The following is a 19,491-nucleotide window of genomic DNA, read 5'->3' on the forward strand; positions in this document are numbered from 1 at the left end:
GTGAGAGGCTCTTTCTGGCAGGTGCCAAGGTCCAGTTGTTGGCAGGAGGGGTAAAGGGGGGGGGTAAGGGCCAGGGCTACTTCTTGCTAGTGTGCTGCCTCCGGGCCTGTAGCTGTGGCCAAGCCCCTGGGGGCTTGGGTCCTGCACCAATGGAAAAGGAAGGTCCTTTTCTAACAAAGCCCTGGATGGGTGTTGAGGACGCCCCAAAGGAGAGGCTGCTGCCTGATGTGCCCACCCCAGGGCCAGGGGTGCTCTGACCAAAGGTGGGCGTGGAGGCGCCTCCAAACACAGGTTTGCTCTCTGCACTGCAGGCCACATTGAGGCCAAAGGATGTGTTCTGGCTGGGTGCACCCAGGCTCTTCTGACTCAAGCCTCCCACAAAAGGAGTCGTGCTGCCAGCGGTCCCACTCTGTCCTGCTCCGGAGCCAAAGGCTCCTGAGGCAGAGCTGGTGCCTGGCGAAGCCACACTGAGCCCAAAGCCTCTGCTGCCAGAGGGTGGGGCTGCCCATCCCCCAAATGTGAAGGGAGATGGTGTCGTGCTACTGGAGCGACTGGCCCCACTGCCGGTGGTCTGGGCTGTAGCTCCAAAGCCAGAGGTGGTGGCTGCACCAAAGGAGAAAACGGCTGTGGTGCTGCCAAAGGCTGGCTGGGGGCCGGCAAGGGTGCCCGAGGCAGAGGCTGTGGCTTTCAGGCCACCAAGAGTGGACTGTGTGGTGCTGCCAAAGGCTGGCTGGGCTGCGGCTGGAGTGGCAGTCGGGGCGGGGGCTGCAGAGTTTCCCAACGTGAAGGAGCTACACAAGCTGGGGACAAGGGATGGCTTGGCAGCCCACTGCTGCTGCCCATCAGTGGCCCCAAACCTGGGCTGGGCGTTGGATCCTGGATATGATGACAGAGAGGGCTTGGCACTTGAGCCAAAGGGAACGCTGATGGCTGGGCGGGGGGTGCTACTGAATGTCAGCGTGGCCTGGCTGGTGGTGGCTGGGGCAGAGGCTGGAAGGCTGCTGCCCAAATCACTAAAGCCAGCAGTGCTAGCGCTGCTGCTGCTGCTGCTGCTGCTGCTGCTGCTGCTGCTGCTGCTGGCCACTGCCTGAGGGGCACCGGGAAGGGACTGGCCAAAGCTGGTGACTGCTCTTGAAGGAGGCATGGTGGGAGGCTTACCAAGCTGGACTATGGAGCTGGAACCCACAGCTGGGTTTGTGAAGCTGCCACCAGAGGCAGAGGGAGTCCCAAAGAGGACGGGCTGGGAGGTGGAAGCGGTGGTGCTAGTCACGCTGCTCAGGGTGCTGGTCATGCTGCTCACACGGAAGCTGAACACGGGCTTCAGAGCAGAGTCTACGGAGGTGCCAGCTGTGGTCGCAGCAGCCACTGCAGAGGTGGCACGGGTCTGGCCAGGGAAGAGAGGGGCGCTCATAGCACCGGCTGGAGGAGCTGCCTGCTTGAAGAAGGGAGTTACTATGGGCACGGATGCAGGGGCCTCCCTGGTGTGAAAGCCAGGTTTAAAAGTGCGGGACGGGCTGCGGGTACTTGCGGGGAGGGCTGAGCTGGAAGATGTGGTGGCTGGACCTTGGAAGGGCTAGAGGGCAAGGGGCCCTCGTTCTTGCTTTTAGGAGGGGGCCAAAAAATGGGATCGAGCACGGGAGATGGTGAAGACACAGCAGGAGCTGCAGAGGCAGGAGGCTTAGCAGGTGAGGTGCCCAGCATTCCACAAGGAATATTCTGCTTGGGAGGGGGAGGGGGGGCCGACAAGGCTTGGGAGTTGGCAGACGTCTCAGCCTCAGGGCTGGAGGTGACTTGGTGTCAGTGACTGGTCCTGTGGAAGAAGCGGGGGTAAGGGTGCCGCCACAGAAAACAGCTGTAGGTTTGCAGTCCGAGGAGGTGCCCGCAAGAGGCCCTGACTGTGAAGAGCCAAGAGGGGCCAGAGGGCCGGGTGTCTTCGGAGGCGAATGGGCCACAGGGCTTGCCATGCCAGCAGACTTGGGGGGCGATGGTAGGCCTGGGGAATCCTGCTGCTTCTTCAAGCTCTTCAACAGTGGGCTAGGGCTTGGGGCTGGGAGGGAGGTTTCGGTGGCAGGAGTCCCAGCAGTAGGCAGGCTGAAAGAGACCGGAGGCTGACTGGTAGGTGGGTTCTCAGGGATAGAGCTCAAGGTAGTATCAGTCTTATCCTCCAAGATCTCGCTGAACCATTGTGACAAAGCTTTCTTTTCCAAGTCTAAGTCTTCCGCAGTGACTGAATACCCAAGCTGGGGAGGTGGAGGCAAGGTCAGCTGCTCCCCTCGCCAGGACCGCAGCAGCTGCACCTTCCGCTTACGCTGCCCTGAGCTGCCAGGTGTTGGTGGAGAACTCCACGAGTCCTGTTTCTCCCTTGTGGTGGTATCGGCAACTTCTGCTCCCCAGGACTCCTTGTCTGTTGTGAATGCAGTTGACGAAGCAGAATGATGAGAAAGTTCCTCTTCTCTTATTTCCTTTGCTGGCCTCGCTAGAGCCTGGGAGCAGGACGAAGCTGGCCTGGAGAAGGGGGATGACCTAGGACCACTCCTCTTCCGCAGCTGAGAGAGACCTCCAGTAGAACTGTAAGAACTGGTGATGGCATTGCGCCTGGAGATGGGCACGCCGCCTGAGTACGTGCTGGTCAAGGAGCTCAGTGAAGAGGTGCGTGACCTCTTATTTAAGTGGGCATCTGAGCTCTGGGGACTGAGACCTCTCTTCAGAGACCCAGGCTTAGGCACAAAAGAGGCAGGGATTCCATTGGCCGCCAGCGGCTCAAATGCTGAATGTCCACGTCCACTGCTGTCCTGGCGCCTTCTCTTTTCTTCCTGGCCATCAGCCAGTATTTGGTCTTCCTCCTTCACCGTCCTTTTCTTCCTCGCTCTGAGGGCACTCAGCACAGTCTCCTTTGCACATGGGTCTGGGGCACTAGCTGATGGGGAGGACACGGTTGAGCTGCTACTCTGCTCTGATAGCAGGGGACGAAACCACTTGCTATCCGGAGGAGCAATCCTCACTCTCACTGGGCTGCACACCACTTTGGAATTGCGAGCAGAGAGCACAGTCTTCCTGTGACAACTATTCCAGCACACCGTGGGAAGGACCCCCAGCGAGGCATAGTGGGCCTGCTGGATTGGGTATCTCCTTCGAGGTGGTATTACAAACCGATGTGCTACAGGCCACAACCCCGGAGGGCCGTCCTCCTAGAGGGTCGGGGAAGAGGAGTGGGTAGGGAGGGGTGAGTATGAACCCCGGGGTATGGCCTGATGGAGCTGGCGGCGGCGGCGTGGGGCGGGTGGGCGGGCGGCGGCCAGGCCTCTCCCGCAGGTCCCTGGCCTCCGAGGTGGAGGCAGGCTGCGGGGGGCGGGCTTGCCTAGGTAGTTGCCCATGAGGAACAGATGAGCGCGGGTCCAAGTCCTTGGAAGAGGCGCGGAGGCTCTAGGAGACTTCCGTTTACTGCTGACTACGCCGGAGGCAAGGTGAGCAGTGTTCCATGGCAGCGCGCGTTCCGAACCAGCGAGGTTCGGAAGGCGCGTGAACCTCGGGGCTCGCGGCGCAGGCCCCACCAGACCGCGGTCGCACCCACAGCTAGCCAGGCCAGCGTAACCGCCACCCCCGCGGGCACCAAGTACAGCACGAGGCCCAGCAGCCACAGGCCCAGCAGCGCTGCCCCTGCCCCTGGCGGCACCAGCCCACAGACCCAAGGTCCCTAACACTGGCTATCAACCTCCGCTCCACAGGTTGCCTCCTGCAGTCACCGCAGCTGCTGCAGACACCGCGACTTCGCAAGCAAGGGTAGCCCCGGAATAAATAATAATAACAAACAGTCAAAAATAAAACCCCCAAAACAAATGTGCATGCGCCAGATATACTTGAGTGAAAATAATCACATAGGTAAGATACAGACACATATACCTATATCATAAAAATGCTTGGAGAATGTCAACTTTAGGATAATGCTACACAGGCAGGGGATGAGGCTATCAATGAAGACAAAAGGGGAACCTCAGTGGGATGTACTGTACTTGATTTTACAACACTTTCCAAATCTGAAATAGACCTAAGTAACATGTTAAGACATGTTAAACATAATCTCCATATGATGAATGATTCATCATCTTTGTATTTTTATCTACGGTTGAAATAATGAGAAAGTGGAGAAACGTACTACATGTCTGTATGTTAAAATGTTTAGAGGATTCAGAAAAGAACACAAATAAAACACTATATTTACATAGATAGACAGGTAAATAGTCTAATATATTCGACCAAAATAATAGTCTTTGGTGCCCCACAGTTTTAAAACTTCCAAAGGACGGATTACTTGTTCCCTCATTTGACTACATGACTTGTAATCATTCAGATGATTCCATCTGAATGGTTAAAAAGAAACCAAATGAGGTCATCTCATTCGAATGTAAATTAGTACAGGCATGGTGGGAAGCAGTAAGGAGATTCCTCAAAAAGTTAAAGAAAAAAAAAAAAAATACCATAGGATACAGCAATTTCAAACTGAAGGAAATGAAATCAGTACTTCAAAATGATATCTGCACTCCCATGTTCACTGCAGGAACATTCACCGTAACCAATATAAGAAAACCAGGTAAGTGCCCAACAACAGATGAATGGATAACAAATGTGTGTGTGTGTGTGTGTGTGTGTGTATTATCCAGCCTTAAATGCCCAAGAGATCCAGCCACTTGCAGCAAAAGAGATGAACCTGGAAGACCTGCTAAATCACATAAACCAAACACAAAAAGATAGAATGATCTCACTCATTTATAGGATCCAAAAGGTTTAATACATAGAAGCAAAGACTAGAACAGAGCTCACCAGGGGCAGAGAGGTGGGAGAAATGAGCATATGTTGGCCAAAGGACACACACTGCACCTATGTAGGAAAAATTAAGCTCGAGCGCCAAAGCAGAGTATGGTAACTATAAATTAGACCAAATGGTCCTAACAGGCATACATAGATATTTCTACGCAACAGAACAACAAACACTCTTCTCAAGTGCACAGAGCACATTCCTTAGGATAGATCATATCATGAGCCACATCATGTTAAACTTTCACAAATTTTAAAAGATTTAAAACTATAGCAACTTGTTCACCCATGATGGATAAGACACTAAAAAACAACAAGAGGAATGCTGGAAAGTTTACAAACATACAGAAACTAAACAACACAACTCGGAACTACCAATGGGTCAAATAAGAAATCCAAAGATTTACAACAAAATAACCTGTTGTAACCTGTTGTTCATTTAAACAAATGAAAACAGAAACGCAATATACCAAAACATAGAGGATGCTACAAAAGCAGTTCCTACAAGGAATTTTATATTGATACAAGCAAATGTTAAGAAGAAAACATCTTGGGTTCCCGTCATGGAACAGTGGATACAAATCCGACTAGGAACCATGAGTTTGCACGTTCGATCCCTGGCCTCGCTCAGTGGGTTAAGGATCCCATGGTGCCCTGAGCCATGGCATAGGTCACAGATATGGCTCGGATCTGGCATTGCGTTTGCTGTGGTGTAGGCTGGCAGCTATAGCTCCGACTGGACCCCTAGCCTGGGAGACTCCATATGCTGAGGGGGTGGCCCTAAAAGGTTTTGTTTTGTTTTGCTTTGTTTTTTTATGTAAGAAAGAAGAAGGAAAGAAAAAAATCTCCATTAAATACCTGAACATTTCAATTCTTTGAAGTTGCTTTCAAGGAATCAGAAACAGGAACAAGCTAAGCCCAAGCTTAGAAAGGAAGGAAGGAAATATAAAAGATCAACATGGGAAAAAATGAAATAGAACGAGACGGCCATAACCAACCACCAGTCAAACAACAACAACAACAACAACAAAAGCAATAAAAGAACTGCTTGGAAAGATAAATATAATGACTACTCATCTCTCAAATATGGCATGAATGAACCTATATATTAAAGAGAAACACTCTCACAGACACTTGGAACAGACTTGTGGTTGCCAAGGGGGTTGTGGGGAGGGAGTGGAATACTTGGGGAGTTTGGGGTTGGGAAATGCAAACTACTACATTTAGAATGGATAAGCAATGAGGTCCTATGGATAGCACAGGGAATTATATCCAGTCTCTTGGGATAGAACATGATGGAAGAGAGTATGAGGAAAAGAATGCATATGTGTATATATGTGTATGGGTGTGTGTGTGTATACACTATGCTGTATAGAAAAAACTGACACAATGTTATAAATCAACTATGATTTTAAAAAAACTTTAGACTAAGAAAAAGAGAGAAAATTCAAAAAAATTAGAAATGAAAGAGGAGACGCTAGAGAAAAACATATGCTAAAGACATAGTGCACTATAGGCAAAAAAGACATTTAGAAGTAGTCTTTAGAGAAAATCTTCCCGATCCTTGTGAAAAGTGTTGCTACCACTTTTGTTAGACACACCTCCCACCTTAACCCACTCCAAACCAGCTCCATGGTCCTGCCTAAGGCGCTGATACTATTTGGAAGTGACCATGGAAAAATCAATGTCCATGAATGTGGTCAAAATTCAGTAAGAAAGAACTGAGTTGAAAATAAAACATTTGACAAAATCGAGCACTGATTTATGATGAAAATTCTCCATAAACTAAACCTAGAGATATGAAAATATGTGGAACAGAATATGGGAAAGCTAGAGTTAAAATCATATTTAATGATGAGAGGCCAAATACTTTTTCCTTAAGATCAGGAAAAAGACCTTACCACTCTTACCACTTCCACTCAGCATTGTACTGGAGCATCTCGCAGCGCAACATGTTAAGGGGAAAATTAATAAATGGAACATTAACTAGGAAAGAATAAAATCTGCCTTTATCCACAGATTGTAGGACTTTAAAGAAAAACACGAAGGAGATCTATTTAACCCATTCTAATCTATTCCATAATGGTTGGGGCAGGGCTTCTGATCATAAAACATTGTGTGTGTGTGTGTGTGTGTGTGTGTCTTTTTGCTGTTTCCTGGGCCACTCCCGCGGCATATGGAGGTTCCCAGGCTAGGGGTCAAATTGGAGCTGTAGCCTCTGGCCTATGCCAGAGCCATAGCAACGTGGGATCCGAGTCACATCTGCAACCTACACCAAGGCTCACGGCAACGTGGGATCGTTAACCCACTGAGCAAGGGCAGGGACTGAACCCGCAACCTCATGGTTCCTAGTCAGATTGGTTAACCACTGCACCACGACGGGAACTCCTGATCATAAAACATTTTCTAAAGGAAAGAACACCTGAGCTTAAGAGCAAACTATACAGACTATTGATTCAGACCTAGAGGATGTTTAAAAGAGAAACTTTTAAGGTAGCAATAAAGGGAACTACTCATTTTGGGGGGTTCACTAAAGTAGTCAACTCTTGCGTGTACAGCAGCCTACAAGATGTACATGTCAGTAGCTTGAAGTTCTACACAGACCACTCATCTGGGCTAGTCTTAATAATATGCCCAGCTGTAATAAATCTGCATGACGGCATTTAGGAGTTTCTCAATGAAATTCAAATTTATATATTTCATGAGTCTCCAAAAGCCATCAAAACCGTTTAATGAATGGACCACTACGGCCTTGTCGAAGTTGGAAGATTTGTGCGTCACGGTTGATGTGAATTAGCCGTGGGTTTTACTTCCATAAGCCACCACTTCCACCCCTTCATTCTTGTGTATATCATCTGATAGCAACCTTTTTGGCTACTGTACTTGCTTTATCTAAAACAGAGTTAGCAGTTCTCTTGGGGAAAGACTTTATCACTATTCTGATCTTCAAGAATAAAATACACATAGACATTTTCGTTATTTTCAAGAACGACCCAAAAGTTGACTTCTCCGTTGCGTCTTTCTAGGCCTCTGGTCAGAATTAATCTTACTCTTTCCCACATTCATATTTCACAACATTTTCTGAAAAACGGTCTCTTTCCCTCTACAGAGTTTGTATCTCATGACTCATCAGGAAAATAGATGTCTTCATTAAGTTGAACTGCAGGAGCATTAGAGACTAGGTTTCAGGTGGATTAACGGTTCAACTCAGTGTTCTCTATAGAGCAAGATCACAAGGGCTCTACATTGATCACTTGCTGTAATACCACAGTGAACTGACCACCAGGGTTCAATTAGGGACTGCCTCACTCTACCTAACAAATCAGGGCTTATAATTTCTAATATACGGCACCACCCTAACAATTCACTGAATGCTTGCTTCTTCAGAGTCATATGTCAAGTGTTTTTGCCAAACTAGTTTAATATATTCATATATATTCTACAAATACAAAGTTATCGATCAGCTAATTTACCTATCTACGATCATTCTTCTCTCCCTTTTGCTCATGTCTTCCCACTGTGAGAGTGTTGGAATAAAGGAAGAAAGCAAGGAAAATGTGGGTGACCTTCGACTACTTATGGCAATCTAGTACATGTCTCTGTATGTATCATAGAAGCAATGAAGCACGGATCGAAAGATAAGTAACCAATCGGTTCTTATAAATCACAAAGATATAAAATATGAGTGGAATAATTATGTAGAAGTGATATATAAAGAGCATGGATTTTAATGTTGACAGAGCAAAAATATCCTTTTACTACCTCAGTATGCCTTAATCTAACATATATATTATAGAGGAATATACGCTCAATTTAGGAACTTTATAAAATACTGAAAAGTGTAACAGTCACTCGAAATAACCACAGTAAGATAAATCCATAATGATACCACTAAAGGTAACAGCATTAACGAGATGGAGGTGTGGAGGTGTTCGTAAAATTTTTGCAGATTTGATTCTATAAATGGTACTAAGCACTGGAATTCATTCAGGTCTTTTATTTTTTGGCTGTGTATTTACTGGGCTAGTCATTTAACCCCTAACGATTTAGGGCTTAGTTTCTATTGGTAAAATACATGTTTTAAAATGTGGCATTAAGTGTAAATCAATGAGGTAATCTGTGTAAAGCTTAGCTTCTATAGCTAGGATAGGGAAAATGGTGAAAGTAGCAAAAATTCTTGTGATGACAAATTCTATCCTAGAGGGGCAAAGCTGGACAAAGTACGTTATAAACAAAACACACAGAATTGTGGCCCTAAGCAAAAAGCAAAGGCACAAATTATCTATATAATAACTACTTTATGCAGTTGAAATCTTTGGAAAGGATTTAGAATCAGTTAAATTATACTGGAAAGTAGGATTGAGCAGGGGAAAAAAAAAAAAAAAAGCGCTTTAGCCATTTAGAAAATCTTTCTATTCCAAAACCAGACAAAGATAACACCAAAAAAGATAATTATCGGCCAATATCTTTGATGGACATAGATGCAAAAATTCTCAGCAAAATCTTAGCCAACCAAATCCAACAACACATCCAAAAAAGTATGCACCATGACCAGCAGGGTACATCCCAGGTTCACAAGGATGGTTCAACATACGCAAATCAATCAACGTCATACACCACATTAACAAACGATGTCAAAAATCATACGATCATCTCAATAGATGCAGAAAAAGCATTTGACAAAGTCCAACATCCATTCATCATCAAGACCCTCGCCAAAGTGGGTATAGAGGGAACATTCCTGAACATAATCAAACCCATTTATGACAACCCCACAGCAAATATAATACTCAAGGGGGAAAAGCCGAAAGCCTTCTCACTCAAATCTGCAACAAGACACGGATGCCCACTCTCACCACTGCGACTCAACACAGTTTTGGAAGTCCTAGCCACAGCAATTAGACAAACAAAAGAAATAAAAGGCATCCATATAGGAAGAGAAGAGATCAAACTGTCACTGGATGCAGACGACATGATACTATACATAGAAAACCCTAAGGACTCAACCCAGAAACTACTTGCACTGATAAAGAAATTCAGCAAAGTGGCAGGATGTAAGATTAACATTCAGAAATCAGCCACTTTTCCGTATACCAGCAATGAAATATTAGAAAAGGTGTCACAGACATGTTTCCTTGAAAACTCCATCTTGTCCTTCTTTACTTTATCCCAGCTTCTTGTCTTATTTTATCCCATCTTCCTTCTTGGAAAAACAGTCACAGTGCTGGTAAATGACTTAAGCTTAAGAACAAATACCAAAAGGCATAGGTGACTTAAGCTTAAGAAATGTTATGTGCATAGAGGTCAGAGTAAGAGCTTAACCCTTTAATACCTAAGTGGCTTTTTAAATAGTAAAAGAACTTATATAATAGTAAACAAGCCCTATATCCTCCACCCAGAGCCACTCCTCAATTGATCTCATCTAAAGAGCACAATAAAGGCAGTGTGGTTTCTTGAGGCATGGGGCTCTTGGTCCCTGAGACCTTGAGTCCCCTGGCTCCCACCTTTACTTAAGATAAATGTCTCTGTGTCTTCTTTTATGTTAATTATTTTTCCTTATGTTCCCAGCACCCGTTCTTCAGCCCCATCCTGCTGAGCTGTCCCCAGGAAAAAAGAAATACAGGAATACAAAAATACAATACCTTTTAAAATTGCACCTCACAAAAATCAAATACCTCGGAATACACCTGACCAAAGAGGTAAAGGACCTATATGCCAAGACCTATAAAACTTCAATCAAAGAAATCAAACAAGATGTAAAGAAATAGAAAGATATTCCATGTTCATGGACTGGAAAAATCAATATTGTAAAAATGGCCATGCTACCCAAAGCAATCTACAGATTCAATGCTATCCCTATCAAATTACCCATGACATTTTTCACAGAACTACAACAAACAATCCAAACATTTAGATGGAACCACAAAAGACCCAGAATCACCAAAGAAATCCTGAGAATCAAAAACCAAGCAGGAAGCATAACATTCCCAGACTTCAAGAAATATTACAAAGCCACAGTCAGCAAAACAGTGTGGTACTGGTGTCAAAACAGACAGACAGACCAAGGGAACAGAACAGAGAACCCGGAAATAAACCCTGACACCTATGGTCAATTAAGCTTTGGCAAGGGAGGCAAGAACATAAAATGGGAAAAAGAAAGTCTATTCAGCAAGCATGGCTGGGAAACCTGGACACCTGCATGCAAAGCAATCAAACTAGAACACACCCTCACACCATGCACAAAAATAAACCCCAAATGGCTGAAAGACTTAAATATAAGACAGGACACCATCAAACTCCTAGAAGAGAACACAGGCAAAACACTCTCTGACATCAGCACCATGAATATTTTCTCAGGTCAGTCTCCCAAAGCAATAGAAATAAGAGCAAAAGTAAACCCATGGGACCTCATCAAACTGAAAAGCTTTTGCACAGCAAAGGAAACCCAAAAGAAAACAAAAAGACAACTTAAAGAATGGGAGAAAATACTTTCAAATGATGCATCCCACAAGGGTTTAATCTCTAGAATATATAAGCAGCTTATACAACTCAACAGCAAAAAAGCCAATCAATCAATGGAAAAATGGGCAAAAGACCTGAATAGACATTTCTCCAAGGAAGATATACAGATGGCCAGCAAACACATGAAAAAATGCTCCACATCGCTGATTGTAAGAGAAATGCAAATCAAAACTACCAGGAGATACCACCTCACACCAGTCACAATGGCCCTCATTCATAAGCCCACAAATAACAAGTGCTGGAGGGGGTGTGGACAAAAGGGAACCCGCCTGCACTGTTGGTGGGAATGTGAACTGGTACAGCCACTATGGAGAACAGTTTGGAGATACCTTGGAAATCTATACACAGAACTTCCATACGACCCCGCAATCCCACTCTTGGGCATATATCCGGACAAAACTCTTCTCAGGAGAGACACATGCACCCGCATGTTCATTGCAACACTATTCACAATAGCCAGGACATGGAAACAACCCAAATGTCCATCAACAGATGAATGGATTCAGAAGATGTGGTATATATGCACAATGGAATACTACTCCGCCAAAAAAAAAAAGAATGACATAATGCCATTTGCAGCAACATGGATGGAACTAGAGACTCTCATACTGAGTGAAATGAGCCAGAAAGACAAAGACAAATACCATATGATATCACTCATAACTGGAATCTAATATCCAGCACAAATGAACATCTCCACCGAAAAGAAAATCATGGACCTGGAGAATAGACATGTGGCTGCCCGAAGGGAGAGGGAGGGAGTGGGAGGGATCGGGAGCTTGGGATTATCAGACACTACTTAGAATAGAGTTACAAGGTGACCCTGCTGAGCAGCATTGAGAACTATGTCTAGATACTCATATTGCAACAGAACATAGGGTGGGAAAAAACGTACACATGTAAGAATAACTTGATCCCCATGCTGTACTGCAGGAAAAAAAAAAAAAAGAAGAAAATCTTTCAAAAATGTTCATTCTAAACTTCCTTTTGCAAGAAGGGACATGCAACACAACTATAGTTTCTTACTCTGTTTTTTACTGTTAATTTTTTTTGTCTGTTTCTGGCTGCCCCCGCACCATATGGCAGTTCCCAGGCCAGGGACTGAATCCAATCCCTATCAGCAACCTACACCACAGCTATAGCAATGCTGGATCCTTAAACCCCTGCACTGGACCAGGAACTGAACTGGCCATGGCACAGACACAAGCTGGATCACTGACCCACTGCGCCACCACAGGGACTCTCCATTGCTTAGTTTGAAAGGCTGTAAAAATTCCTAGCATCACTCTTCTGTAAACCCAAAACAGTTGGATAGGAACTTCATCTTGCACTCTGCTGCACATCAGAGATGCAAGTGGTGAGGACTCTACCGGCGACGCTCCAGCCGCAAATAGGGCAAAAATGATCCCATCTACAAAACAGAAACAGATCGGGCACATGGAGAACAGACTTGTGGATGCTGCTGGGGACAGAGGAGGGAGTGGATGGATGGGGAGTGTGGGGTTGGAGTATACAAACTAGGAAGTTTGGAGTGGATAAGTACTGGGGTCCGACTGTACAGCACAGGGAACTCTGTCCTGTCTCTTGCGTTACAACATGATGGAATATAACATGAAAAAAGAAGGAATATATATATATATTTATATATGTATATATACACACACACTCACACACACACACACACACACACACACACACACACACACACATATACACAACTCGGTCACTTTGTTCAACAGCAACTTCTTAAATATAACATGCTAAGTATTTGGACAGCTGTTCCCCTATTAACCTCGGGTGACTAACCACTCACCACTGTGGAAAGCATCACTGATGCTACCAATTTTATTAACCTGCTTGAAATCCTGCCAGTTTTCTGTGTTTTCTCCTATGTAAAAATTATCCTTAAGTACTTTTCTGTAATCTGAATGCGATCATCCATATACATGCTGCTGACTGAAGAAATGTTTTCATATTGAGATAGGAGGAAGTCATCCTGGATTTCACCTGATTTGGCCTGAACTTTACACTAACTAGAACACTCTTTCCCATGGCCTGCCAAACATCCTTAGTACACCTGCTTTAACCACTAAAGGAAATAATGCACTAAAAACATCAAGATGGGGAGTTCCTGGAGTGGCACAGCGGAAACAAATCCAACTAGGCCCCGTGAGGTTGTGGCTTCACTCCCTGGCCTCGCTCAGTGGCTTCAGGATCTGGTGGTGCTGTGAGCTGTGGTGTATCAGACACGGCTTGGATCTGTCGTTGCTGGGGCTGTGGTGTAGGCTGGCAGCTGTAGCTCCAATTGGACCCCTAGCCTGGGAACCTCCATATGCAGTGGGTGTGGCCCTAAAAAGACAAAAGACAAAGACCAAAAAAAAAAAAAAAATAGAATTGCGAGATGGAGCAACTGATTCAGGCATTCAAAGTGGAAACAGGTAGCCATCGTGGAGGTTGTTTCAGTCTTGTTCCTGCATCAAGGAGAGCTTTACTTTTCTGAACTACCTCAAACTCAAGAATATCACCAGCCATTTGAAAACACTCTCTTCTACCACCTGCCAGCTGCAACTTTATGCTCTCTCTCTAAAGCCTATCAGTGTAACTATTCAAACATTTCGGACCCCAACCAATCCTCACTTAAAAAGGGCCCTTACTTCTTGCCTGTTCCAATCCTAACACTTGACAGACAGCTTATGTACCTTTGCCATCTTTGCCTGCATAGGCCTCCCACATTCTGTAGTTCAGTGGAAACACAATTCCAATGCTTATTGAGGCTCTCTCTCCTAGGCTACAGTCTTCAGTGTACTTCAGATAAAGCTCTCGTCTATTCCTATCACTGACCGGTCACTGATGGTCTGTGTTGATGGCATTAACCTGAGAAAACACCCTTCCAGACTCATTTCCCACCGGCAGCTTTCAATGAAGCCCCAGACTAAGTTACACACGTTTTACTAATATCCTCATAATTGAATATGCATATCTGACTGTAATTATCGGACATTCAACTATGACAGACCAAGCTTGTCTTTATCTAAATTTTTACTCTTATTTGAATACCCTAGGAGACATTTGGCACTTATGACGTGACCTTAATGTTTGTATGTGATCCTTAATACTCTCCGCTTTAAAACTGTATTATTTCTTAGAGAGAACCAAGGCTAGACATATACAACCTTTTCGTATAATTTTCTTTCATCTGCTAGATTGGGCTCTGGAAGGGAGATAATTTAGGTATTCCTAAGGAGGTTGGCTGGAAATCCTGTATTCCTTCACTGTGTTTGAAGAAGGTATTACAAAGGAATTGCAGTACTCTTCCAGGGCCTGAGAAACTAACAACTTAGCCCATCCAATTATACTCAGTACCATCCTCTTCATTGCTCACTAGATCATATTGCTGAGGTTGAAGCATGCCTTAACCCTAAAGCAAACTGACCAATAAAAACATGCTTTCTATTAATGCTGAAGGCACAGGACCTTCAGTCTATAAGAAGCTACGCCGTGAAGCTGAACTACACAGGCCATGTTAACGGCCAGACAAGCCTCCGTTTCCTCTAAAATTGGTGGCTGTGTGTTAGTTAAATAACTACCTACAGTATTTCTCTTTATGCTTAACATCTACTGAATATAGACTTAAGTAACTCCATTATTGCTATTACTCATCAGTGAAGCCGGAAAATGCCAACAGAATGTGGATAAGATGCTGAAAAAAGGACTCTGTTTTAAAACACAAGAAAATGATATGTCAGTTCCATTGTTCTTGAGGAACTAACCAGAAAACATAATATTCAATGTGAAGTAACACACAGCCAGTTTCAAAGACATGTGCTTTTGCACATAGAATTTCACTATATCTACGTCCTACAGAGTTCTCTCAATTTTCAAATTTCTGTCAAAGTACGTGAAAGCCACAGAAAATGTTCATGATTTTCTCAACAAGCCACGTTACAAATGCAGTGACAGAGGCCAAGTGATTAGAGATTACACTTAACTGAAGACTTTGTTAAAATATAATGTCTGGGGAGAACCTTTTTTGTTTGTCTGTTTGGTTGGTTTGGTTTTAGGGCTGCACCTGCTGCTTACGGAAGTTCCCAGGCCACGAACTTCCCAGCTACAGCTGCCGGCCCCTACCACAGTGGCTTCCGGCCTACACCACAGCACTTGCTGGTCCACACCACAGCCACAGCAGTGTAGGATCTGAGCCATGTCTGCAGCCTACACCACAGCTTGCGGCAACGCCAGATCCTCAGCCCACCCAGCGAGGCCAGGGATCAATGTCCTCTTGGGTACCGGTCGGGTTCATTACTGCTGAGCCACAAGGGGAACTCCCCGGTTAGACCCTTTGTGCCATTTATGCCAGATGAATTGCCTACCTTGGCATGAAACATCAACAGCTATGGCCACAGGCTCATTTGACAACCACTCTGTGTAACTTATGTTTTATGAACATGTACAATGAATAGACATGAACAACTTCTGTTAGTCAAGAACTATGAAATCTCTATCATTGTAGTGAAAAGCAGCGAACAATCTATAATTGTTCCTGACTTCACTGTTACTTCATCTTTGTAAGACCAGACAGGACCTGTCATTCGTATAAATGGCAGCTTTTATGTTACTAGAAAATTACTAATTTGGTAACATAGGTGTACATTTTGAAGGACATGTATTTCTTTTCAATTTGTGTTTGGCTTAAATCTAAAATCGCCCAGCCATGGTTCAGGACAGCCCCAGAGAATTTCAGACCTAAAACATGTACTATCAACTCATATTCCAGTGTCTGAGTTCAAAGTTCACAGTTTAATACGGGTTCCCAAATTTTAAAGAACTTCATCGGGGAGAAAAGAAGGTTAGAAGAAGTTATTGGAGGAAGACCTTAAAGTCTGTATAGTGGTTCAGGCAACGATACAGTACTTGAGATTGAGTCTCGATTGCAATAGCCTTGGAAAATTGTTACCACTGACACTTTTTGAAAATTTCATGCACAAATCATTTTCCTTGCCACACATCTGAATTTAGGTTGGCCCCATCGTACGTGCATTGCAGCACCACAAAAACCAAAGAGGCACAGAAGTGACATGGTCCTCTCATTACACTGAATATAAGCTAGTGATTAATACCATGAACACCTGAGCAAACAAATGACAAAGTGTGAATTAAGACATGGGTTCCAGCCATCCCATAGCCAGCAATCTCTTTGCCACATGGGATTCTATGAAATCGCATAGCACATACAGAATGTAAGGGCCTACTCATGTGCCTTTTACTAATTAGGATACTGGTCACTAACTTCAACAGAGGCTCAATAGAAATCTGAGCTGGCGAGGCATTCCAGAAAGGTAAGATGACAAGACAGCACAAGATCCCAAAAGGCACAGCTTCTGTTGAGAATTCTATCTCCAAAAATGAACAAATGCACATTTCAGAAGTATCATTATGATAGGTCACCCCTCAGATCTCTTCATTCAAAAATTAATACAGAATAAGAAAGAAGAGTAAATTCAGAGGGAGGTCAGAAATAACGGCAAGGAAAGAAACTAATAAACAGAGTGATTAAATGAATCCATAATGAAATATAAAGTTAACAAAACCATAACTGGTGTTTGCGTTGAAGATTGTGATATGGAGGATTTCCCATCGTGGCTCAGTGGTTAAGGAATCCGACAAGGAAGCATGAGGTTGCGGGTGTGATCTCTGGCCTTGCTCAGTGAGTTAAGGATCCAGCATTGCTGTGAGTGTGGTGTAGGTCACAGACTCGGCTTGGATCTGGCAGTTCCTGTGGCTCTGGCAGAGGCTGGCGGCTACAGGTCCAACAAACCACCTAGCCTGGGAGCACCATATGCCACAGGAGGAGACCTAGAAGCGGCAAAAAGGAAAAAAAAAAAAAAAAAAAAAAAAAGAGTAAAATGGAATCCTAAAATAAATAAATACGAAACATTCATATCAACATTAAACCATTTTATTTATATTATTTCTAAAAGGACTGAGACATTTAAGCGGTATAAAATATTAACTAGATATGTTTGTTACATTTTTAAATAGCAGTCTTCAAACGAAAAACGGCAGGTTGAATACATACATTTCCTGCTGCTGTCTCACAAAATTACCCAAAAACTTAAAGGAAACATTAAAAGGGAATGATTCCGTAAGAACAAAGTTAATGGATAAAAGGGTAACAATGACAGTCACATTTTGCAATCAAAAGTATACTAAAAGAAAAAACTGTAAACTCATGGAGCAATTCTGAAAATGCCTAGCAGGGGGACAGTGCCAACAGGTAGTCCAAAGCCGCATGCTCTTGTAACGCAGAAGTATTCAAGAACTGGAAGCACTGTATACATTTGAAAATGAGGCTCACACTGTAGCTGAAAGTCAGACTGGTTGTACCTTTTGAGGAGAAACCTTTTTTCCCGTATTTCCTTGCAATCCTCAGAAGAGCAGAATATTTTGGTCTCCTGGGGGTTCCTGGACCAAGGGTCCTGCCTGGGGAACTGAGGCAAGCTAGCTCAGAGGACTAACCTGAGAGGGTCTGCCTTATGTAAGGTGTAGGCAGAAGCCTGATTTCTAGGCCTGTGCCCCACCCCCCTCTCGTCCTGGCAGATGTTCCAGGTTCAGGTCCCTCCTCAGCTCCACACACAACAGCCAGGAGTCGAGCTCTCCAGGGGGGTGGGGGGCACAGTCCCCTGCCAGCAGACAGTCACCCTCAGTCAAAAAGGGCAGGGGGACTCCTTACACCTCCGTCACATTTATAAAATAAGAATGACATTTTGTGCTTCCAGCAGAAGCTCCAGGCCCTCGGAAAGGCTGCCTGGGACAGCATTTGAGCCTCTTCTTCACACAGGCATTACTGAACTATACAGCTAATTTCTAGTCTATAGTCTATAGTCTTTAACCACCTCAGTGAACCAAGCTTGAAGGAATTTAAAAGGCAATTTAGCTTAAACACAAAAATAACTATTTTATCTGGTTGGAAATGTTTAAGGATGTTTTTCTTTTCACTTCGACACACGCACTCATGCTTCTCCCAAAGAGGATAGGCGTGGCAGCCAGGCTCTTGGGCCTGGGGTACGTGGTTTTGGAAAAAAGGAAGAAGAAAGGAAGGGGCGGGGGGAGTAAGATACGGTTTTAAAATGTTGCTTATTACTTAAACGCTTTCTAACTTATACGATGGGTGATCTAGCCTGCCGTGAGGTTAGGTAGATGGGCAAAGAAAAAAGTGGCCCCATCCACCTAGGCCGCCAGCCCTGAAGATCAAAACACCAACTGAAAAGTCAAGACTCAGCACTTGGAGCCATCAAGTGGTGCTACTTTCCACATTCAAATAGCGAGGCCCCAGAAACTTAAACAGTTCCGTCCAGCATTACCAACGTGCCGCCACTCATACAATTCAATTATTCCATCAATCTCGACTCTAAGAGCAATGGACATGAGCATCCGATAAAGTAATACAGAATAAGGCTTAAACATGTGATCCCGGGGAGGAAGATAAGTCCAGTGAGGCCAACAGGGAAGGTGGACAAGGAGGCAGCTGAAAGCAGTGGTGGGCATCCTGCCTGTTCCAAGAGCTTCCCTCTCCCAGAGTGACAGGTCACCCCTCCATCTGCCAGGCTAACTGTCCTGAGCCACCAAGCTCGTGGGGGCCAAACTGGCAGAGAGGGTTGGCGATGAAACAGAGGCTCCGACTTGAGGAGCAGCACCCACTGGGGTATCCAAGGCAAAGCTAGACTCAGGATCATTTCAAAAGGAATTGATCCTGCAAGCAGTCGGTGACGGACAAAGCAGCAGGAATGGAGACCCTGAGTCCTCTAATGGGACAAGATGGGGAGACGCACCTTGCATAGCCAAGCCAAGCAAGGTAAAGCTATAGGGATAAGCGCTTCCCCCAAGCCCATCAAATGCATATCAGAGATGCAAGGGGTGAGGTCTCTACCTGCCACTCTCCAGCAGAGCTGGCTCTCAGGGAAACGCTGGCAAGGGAGCTGCCTCACTAAGCGTATATACCACGGGAGCCTCAGGGAAGGAAGCAGGCAATATGTTCAGCTGTTTCTTCAGTTCTCGCCAGCCTCACCAGTGCAACTGTTCAAGTAAGGTCACAGGCTTCGGCCCGGCCACCCTTCCTGCCTTCCCATCCCCCCAAGGCCTGGGCCTTCTGCTTCCTGC

At 45.0% G+C, this 19,491-nt stretch overlaps 1 protein-coding gene across 1 annotated transcript; it reads right to left on the bottom strand.

Moving 5' to 3' along the window:
• Positions 1–76: 76 nt before the first annotated feature.
• On the bottom strand, positions 77–18,798 carry LOC110258468 (nuclear envelope pore membrane protein POM 121C-like). The gene is given in 9 exon segments (XM_021081738.1): positions 77–1,561; positions 1,564–1,787; positions 1,790–3,166; positions 3,169–3,262; positions 3,265–3,350; positions 3,353–3,389; positions 3,392–3,663; positions 17,913–18,014; positions 18,696–18,798. Coding segments are annotated over 9 exon segments (3,780 nt in total).
• Positions 18,799–19,491: the final 693 nt, after the last annotated feature.

The sequence above is a fragment of the Sus scrofa genome, unplaced genomic scaffold (genome assembly GCF_000003025.6).
Source record: "Sus scrofa isolate TJ Tabasco breed Duroc unplaced genomic scaffold, Sscrofa11.1 Contig2116, whole genome shotgun sequence".
In the NCBI taxonomy this organism is placed as follows: Eukaryota; Metazoa; Chordata; class Mammalia; order Artiodactyla; family Suidae; genus Sus; species Sus scrofa.